At 42.1% G+C, this 8,339-nt stretch overlaps 1 protein-coding gene across 1 annotated transcript in view; it reads left to right on the top strand.

Annotated features, from left to right (window-relative positions):
- TGFBR3 (transforming growth factor beta receptor 3) overlaps positions 1–8,339 on the top strand; it is a 399,166-nt gene that overhangs the window by 280,127 nt on the left and 110,700 nt on the right. The window contains exon 7 of the mRNA XM_069232346.1: positions 3,729–3,918. Coding sequence (XP_069088447.1) covers positions 3,729–3,918 — 190 coding nt within the window. The remainder of the gene's footprint in view (positions 1–3,728; positions 3,919–8,339) is intronic.

Genomic DNA, 8,339 nt, shown 5'->3' with positions numbered 1-8,339 from the left:
AAGGTCATAGTAGCTACAAATGTTCCTTCTTTATATACAAAATCAAAAATAGAAATTTGGCACCGAACAGAATAACATTGCGAACTCTCGAAAAACCTGGCAATATATCAATGGTACCCACCTGGATTTGATCGTATGGGATGGCGTGGGACATTCCCACGTTTGGAAACACTTGAAAATGTTACCCCTCACCTATCTGAAATCGACAAACAACTTACATTAGAACTAGCCACGCTGCAAAATTCTGCCAACAGTATTTCTGCCCGTGTTTAACTTGCACATAGTTGAGCACATGGGGCGTTTACTTGACTGTCTGCTGCTCTATATGGCAACACTGTTGAAAATGCAGAGCACTCAAGGAAGTGCATTTTAATATTTATTCATAATTCGGTCTTCCGGCAGTGACAGCTTCTTTATTAGCCTTGTATAAAGTTTACATTTAAAAATTCAAATTTTAAAGGACGTGTAGACATAGAAAGGGAAGAAAGAGGCAGTCCTTGCTTTCCTTTTCCAGACAGGATGCCCCTTTGTTCTTCATTGGGTTCACAAACAAAACAGGCAAACAAATAATTTCCACCTGTTATACCCCCAAAACGCCAAATAGGTGGGTAAATCTGATGCATCCCAGTCAAACGCAATGTGGCCTAAAAGCTAGCGCTGAAGACTTTGGTACTGGAGAGCCACATTTGAGTCTTGGTGTCGGCCCAACATCCTGTGATTCTGGGCACATCACTTAGGGCCACATGTACGAAGATCTGTTTTTGCAACTTGCAAACTGCGGGTCTTAGCGACTCGCAATTTGCGAGTCGCAAAACCGGATGTACAACAGTGTCAATGACACTGTTTGCAATTCCCAATGGGGTCGCAAATGACCTACCTCATGAATATTCATGAGGTAGATCGCAATTTTGCGACCCCATTGGGAATGGCAGCACTCACAGGGATGGTGGCCTGCTGATGTCAGCAGACCACCATGTCTGTGACTGCTTTTAAATAAAGCAGTATTTTTTTTTTTAATGCAGCCTGTTTTCCTTAAAGGAAAACGGAATGCATTTCGAAAAAAAAATTAAAGTTATCTTTTCAGTTTTTAAGAGCAGGCAATGGTCCGTAGGACCACTGCCTGCTCTTAAAGATGTTTTCGCTTCCATTCACGAAGGGGAAGGGATCACTTGGGGACCCCTTCCCCTATACAAATAGGTTAACACCAGTTTGAAATTGGTGGTAACTGCAATTGTTTTGTGACCGCATTCGTGGTCACATAACAATCATACATACCATTTAGATTCAGTATTAGGAAGGGACGCCCTTGAAACGCCACTTCCTAATACTGAATCGCAAAGCCCATACTGCACTTCGGTAACAAGTTCATGTCACATAATCTAGTCAAGATAACTTTCATTTTCAGATCAGGTTAATATATCAAAAAATCTTCATGATGTTACACTGCACTCTGAAGAGAATAAGCGCATAAAAGATGTAAATAGGCAGAATGTGCTTGAGATGCAGCAGTAAAGACTGAGAATTTGGTTTATGATTGTCCTGGATTGAGATTCAATTTTTCTTTGGCTAAAGCTTTTGAAAGTATCCTTCTTTATCCTGGTGTGTATGTTATGTTCTCATCAGTGATTGCCAACGAGCTCATTTAAAAAGTGTCTTGATCATCAGGCAGGAAAAAGCTTCTCTTCAAGAACTGGAAAAATAAATAAATCCAAAGTTGACTTTGATAGTTGATTGCATGACATGTCCAACGTGGCTTCCATATAATAGATCACATGCACAATTACTATTAAAGATCTTACTTTTTAAGCTTTAGAGAACTATTGAATTGTACTTTAGTGTTTCAATCTTGTTCTCAGTTTTTAAGAGCTAAAAAATGAAGAATTCTTGAACGTGTCGTTTATTTATACACGTGTGCATCATTTCTCCTAAGGATTTTCCTAGAGAGTCTGTTGCAGTGATTCTGTCAGCAGTGTTTCTGCTCCTTTTGTGAATGGGACTGAAATGCTGTAGACAGCAGAAGGTGAAAGGAAATATTTTGCAGCACAATATGTGAGGGATCACACTTTATCACACTTATATGATGTGAATGGCTCTAATTGGACAGACTGTCTGGACTCTCTACAATCACAGTACAAGGCTGCCCAGAGATTGCAGAAAAGTACACCATGGAGCAAAGACAAGGTCAGTAGTGAGGATAAGAAGCAGGATGTATTTATAGGGGAATCTTGCACTCCGCAGTGTCTGTCCATGGCTTTTCCCCACTGAGCGGGATCTCCCAGTTTCAGTAGTAAAAAATGCCTTACAGCCAGACCATTGCAAAGAGGTGGGATGCTTTGCGTGCGTAGGAATGAAAATGTAGGTGATCTCCCCAGTATTCTGCTTTTGATTTGATCTCCACTATCTCGGAAGTAGACCTCTGTGTATTTGTAGAGCAAGAAGCTGTACAACAGGAGATTTCAGTGTCCATGGATGCATCCATATCCTTAACACAGTTAATGATTTGACTGGTTGGCTCACGTTCCAGTGACCGCCAAAACTTTCCTGTTTCTTAGTGACTGCTTTCTAGTAGTGAATGCAAAGAAAAGAGCTCATTATTTGAGGAAACCATTGACAGCTGCTTTGCTTATGTTCAGGCAGTTCCTTGCATTGCTGTCTTAGTGCCCTTTATCCTATTGTCACTGCTGGGCATCTCCTACTATTTGTTTATAAGAAACACTCAGTGTTGACAGATTAATAAAAGGCTGCCTCTGCATAAGCACACCAGAGCAGGGACTCAACCCTGCCTGCTTTAATCTGGTGGGCAAAGGCATATCTGAAGTCTTGCCACCTGACTTCACTGTTTCTACACTGCCCAACCATGTCCTCTGTTTCTCTGCTAGACCTCTTGTCCTTGCCTGCTTGGCACTTCCAATGCAACAGGAAATTCTTTAAATGATGTGGTCACCAGGTTTAGCAGGGGGTAACAACATCAAAGCATTTCGAATCCTCAAGTCGAAAAACATCGACGAGTTTAAAGGGATGCCCAGTCAGACATGCCTCCTTTCCTCTTCTCCCTGTGGACACGTGTTGCTGCCTTATCGCCAACTCTCTGAACCCTGGTTTGTGCCATTTACAGTGAAGTCTCTGTTGCTGTTAGTGTGAGGAAGCTATAGATGTTAGGATCAGATACATCACAGCCCGGCTCTCTTATGCATCAACCATTGTTACTCTGGACAATATTTTCATTGGTTAGAATCAATCTTTTCACGTTAGTGTGGATGGAGGCGTTTTTAGAATACTGCACCAGCACAGACCACAGACATGTACCGTTGTAACTCTAAGGAGAAAGTAATTAATACTGCCAGAGCTCAGGCAGTAGCTTGTCTCCAACAATGATCCCCTTTGAGATTATTTATTTGTATTTCAATAGACTTAATCTGTGCATCTCAGTGAATTAATTATAGCTTTGGCATTCACACAAGGTTTTGGAAGGGAAACATAATGTACAATTAAACAATGCATAATAAAGTCAATTGTGATGCATTCTTGACAAATACAGACTGTTTCTCTGCCTAGGACACAATGGTAAATTCAAAGGTTTATGTTGCGTTTGACCTATTTTACTGTTATTAACCGATGCCAAATAGGTCTACTTAAATAGATTGTAGATTGTAATATGATAAAACTGGTAGAGATCATATCCTTTGTGGTCAGAGCACGACAGTCTAATTTACTATTTTCATATGTAGGCACCTAACAGTATCGGCTTTGGAAAAGAGACAGAGCGGTCTATGGTTATGAGCAAATCAGTAGAGCCAGGCATTCCATCGACTATGGAGAAGTTGATGAAGTGGGCATCTGACCATGGCTACAGCCCAGTTACTTCATACACCAAAACACCTGTCGCTAATAAGTTCCATCTTAGACTTGAGGACCCAGGTAAGCACAAGCCTTTTATTTTGATGGTATGACATGAGCACTAAAAACGCATTTCTTTCCATCTTCTTTATTTATTATTTACCATTGATGTATACGAGCGATGAAGTAAACTACATCCCACAAGTGTTATCGCATGTGCTTATAAGAAATAATTATAGCGAAAATCAGTAACATATCACATAATTTCTTTAGCCCTCCTCTTTTTATAGTAAAAATAAAAAAATATCACAGTAAGGCAAATAATCTATATTGTACTTAAGATAAAATAGAAATAAGCAATAGTTTTAGCCTCCAGCTTCCCCAGAAGTACATAACAAATATGTGGTTAACTCTACCTCTTCACTACAAATTCTGTATATATGCTTAAAAAGCATTGGCTGAAACAAGATTTCCTATACAAAGTACTACTACAACAAGTTGGGACTCTGTATCATTAAGGTAAAACCTGCTTGTAACCCTTTGGATAATTTTTTAAGCGTGCCTTCTCAGACAGGGTTTAAAATGTTGCAATGATTATCCCAGGTATCACAAGGGCACTTTCAACTGCAACAAGGAAATATAAATTGCCTACCAATTAGTTTTCCACTACAGGTGAGCCATGTTGCATCCACACAACTTGGTAATGGAACATAAAAGCGTGTCTTGCTGTTGCCAAGTCATTGTAGATCTTTTGCTTCTCCTGAAAGTAGACTCCCTCCATCTGTCCAGTATCATTGGTTAAACTGGAGCACCGTGCCATAGTCACTAAGGGGGTCATAAAGAACATGGCGGTCTAGACCGCCACACCAGCAGTGGCGGTCATTGCTGCCAATGGCATGGTGGTCCAGGCTGTTATATTCTGAACATGGCTTAACCGACACGGTGGAAAGGCCACCACCACCAGCCTCCCGCCACCCTGCAGCCTGGCAGTGGTGGCGTTTCAGATCCGCCAGGGCAGCGCTGCAAGCAGCGCTGCCCTCCGGATAATGAGTCGCATTCCACCAGCCTTTCCCTGGTGGTTTGCGCGGAATGAGTGACTCGGGGCCCACATGCACAGCCCCATCGTGCATTTCACTGCCCAATTTACGGGCAGTGAAATGAGCGACGGGCGCTGCTGCACCCGCCGCACTGCCACATTGGCGCCGGCTCCAGTTGGAGCCGGTGTCAATGTTCAGGTCCTGTTTCCAGCTGGGCTGCAGGGAAGTTCATTATGTGGCCAGCGGGGTGTTCTTCCCCGCACCCCAATAGCTGTGGGAGCCTTTGTTAAGCTACTGTAGTCACTGAGCCTTTCTAAGATTGTCTCCTTAATCCACTGAAATGGAAACCTGCAATGCAGCATTACACTTGTTCTACATTGATCGATGGTAGCACCGACTTTATTTAAAACAATTAACAGAGCAAACAATAAGCCTCTGCTTAAAGCCATGCAACCCAAATATGATGGTGTGAAGTTTGCATTCCTCCGACCCCAAGGATTTTTTTGTTAATTTAGAATTAAACGCAATCTCCAAATAAATACATTCAAAGACAAGATTCTGTCATTCTCATTCTTTAGACATTTAATTGTTATCCGTCTAACCAAATATTCAAATTATATGTTTATCACATTGAGATGTTTATTAAAATCTCAAAAAAGGATAGGTCATTTGTGCACAGTTAACATTAACCTAAAGGCACACATCGCAGAAAAATGAAAGTAAAATGGATGGACATTGCCATACAAGATGCTATAGGACAGTCCTGCAGCCATGCGATCTTTTTAAAGATGCTGGGGCACTTATTTATTTAAAGGTGCCCCCCATAAAACCGACTGTCCTACATGGGTCCTTTAGGCGTAAATGTGTTTGTATTTTAAGTACAGCATCTGGGTTTGGGTCACTTTTTGCGGAGGACTGGCTAGAGGATTTTTTATTTTCTAGTGTGTGAAAGAACAATCATAAACCATAATCTACATGGTTGTTGGTCCGTAAACTTTGAAACATACTACCCATATTCTGAAGAAAACTGCCCTTATTCAGGACAGGACGTATTGAAAATGGACAGCGAGTACATTGGACATAGGTGACAAGTAGCAGGGACTTTCTGAAAACTTAGTACAGCAGTCAGTGCTTACAGTTCTCAACGCACACAGAAGCAAGGGAAGAAGCCAAAAGTACAAACTGACATTACATTGTACTGATGTCTGAGTAAACAAAGCAAAACTAACTGGCTCAAAAAGCATCCACTTTACTGCTGGCTATGCTAGATCTTTCCTCTCATGTCACCAGCGTCTGCATAAAGACATTTCAATCCTCTGATTTGGATCCAGGCCGGAAAGAGTGGCTATGCGGAGACACACTTGACTCCCTGAGCTACCAAGGACAGTATGTAGGGTTGGAAGGCCTGCTTTTAATTTTAAAGGATGCATTACAATTGATTGTAAGATGTTTCATCAGCTTTCAAGGTGAGGTGCTCAGGTTTTCTCTACTCGGTTCCTAGGACCTGACTAGCTAAAGTGGGGAACATCTGGAACAATGATCCCGGAACAACGATTAAATTGTTAATGAAAGCGGAGCCACGCTTGCGTTAACAACAACTCCCTTTTTCTCTGCCTTAACCATGCATGGCCTGAACAACGCACATGCGTGATTAAGGCAGAGAAAAAGGGAGAGTGCACCAGGAGAGGCCCCGTCACGTAAGTGGGGCTGGGGCAGGGTTGGGAGTAGTTTTTAGGGGTGGGGGAGGTTGGGATTTTTTTTTTTAAGGGGTAGGGATAATTTTGTTTTTAGGGGCAGGGTCGGGGATAATTTTGTTTTTAGGGTCGGGGTAGTTTGATTTTTAGGGCAGGGTGAGGGGGTCAGGGTAATTTTGTTTTTAAGGGTGGGGTGAGGGGGAATTGTTGTTTTATTTTTGGGGGTGGGTTCGGGATAGGGTTTAGGGCTCAGGGTGGGTGGGGGGTATTGGGGTAGTTGTTTTTAGGGGTGGGGCAGTTTGGTTTTTAGGGTGGGGTGGCGGGGTAGTTTTGTTTTTAGGGATGGGGTAATTTTGTTTTTAGGGGCGGGTAGATTTGTTAGGGGCGGGGTGGGGTAGTTTTATTTTTGGGGTGGGAGGGTCTGTTGTTTTTAGGGAGGGTGGGGGGACGGGGAATTTTTTCTTTTTAGGGGTGGGGGTGGTGGTGTTTGGGATAGTTTCATTTGCAGGGATGGGGGGCCAAGGTAGTTTTATTTTTAGGGGCAGGGGTGGGGGGGCGGATTAGTTTTGTTTTCAGGGGCGGGGTGGCAGGGTTGGGGTATTTTTGTTTTTAGGGGCAGGTTGGGGGGGTCAGGGTAGGGTTTTTTTAGGGGTGGGATGGGGTCGCAGTAGTTTTGATTTTAGGGTGGGTGGTGGATGGTTGTTTTTAGGGCAGGTGGGGGATCAGGGAAGGTTTTAGGGCTCAGGGTGGGTGGGGAGTTGGGGTACTTTTGTTTTAAGGGGCGGGGTGGGTAGTGTTTTTAGGGCTGGTTAGGGGTTGGGGTAGTTGTGTTTTTAGGGTGGGAGTGGCATACTACAACCACGCATGCCGTTCCACGCTTGCCGTTACTATGCATTTCTTTACAGCAAAAAATAGTTGTAAAGGCATGTGTGGTAAAGGCATTTGTGGTAACAACACGGTCATTGTTCCGACCACGTTGTTCAGGCATGCGTGGTTGGGGATGCGTTGTTCTATCATACAACCGCTAAAGGGTAGTTTTCAGGGCCTCGCGGCTAAACATATTATGGAAAATACATGAAGTACTGGTTTTCATCTAAGAGAAATTCAGCAATAAGGAGTGATAAAAAAAAGCACCTTACCTTTAAAAATTGGAAAGAGGTGCAGATTCATTTAGAAATGGGACTGGACTTTCCTGTCCCTTAGCAAACATAGAATTGGCTTTTCAGAAAGAAAGAAGGACGATTTTATGCTCTTATCTCTCAAATTCACACAATCCCTGCCGAAGAGGGGCATTTAAGGGTATGCCCTTAGCTCTAAAATGCAAACAGCTAACAAACATTGATAAAGGCTGAGTACCTTATTTTGATTTTTGTTGTGAAAATTATATGCAATATAAGGGCCATATTTCAATTTCTTTTGCAAGAGAAACTCAATTACAATAAAATACAAGTATAATCTCTCAGACATGAAATGCTGACATATAAGTGAAAACCAAAGAAAAGAGAATTTAATGTCTGCACCAAGGTTGTAACTATTAATGTGTTGTGTTTGTGCGTTGATTCTGATTGCGGTGCATTATTATGAAGTAACCAATCACCCTGTTATAGAGATATTACAAACTTATGAAACAGTGCCAAAAAAGCAGTGATTCATAAATACATTCAAACTTTAAAGAAGCATTATTTGTGTTTGGTATTTTTTAATCAAATGTTATAGCTCTATCCCTTTCAGTTGAGCTTCTGACAGTTTAATGTGTTTCGCATTTCCTTCT

Source organism: Pleurodeles waltl, chromosome 4_2, assembly GCF_031143425.1.
Source record: "Pleurodeles waltl isolate 20211129_DDA chromosome 4_2, aPleWal1.hap1.20221129, whole genome shotgun sequence".
Classification (NCBI taxonomy): Eukaryota; Metazoa; Chordata; class Amphibia; order Caudata; family Salamandridae; genus Pleurodeles; species Pleurodeles waltl.
Note: the sequence above shows the minus strand (reverse complement) of the source record. Positions and strands in the feature narration are given on the sequence as shown.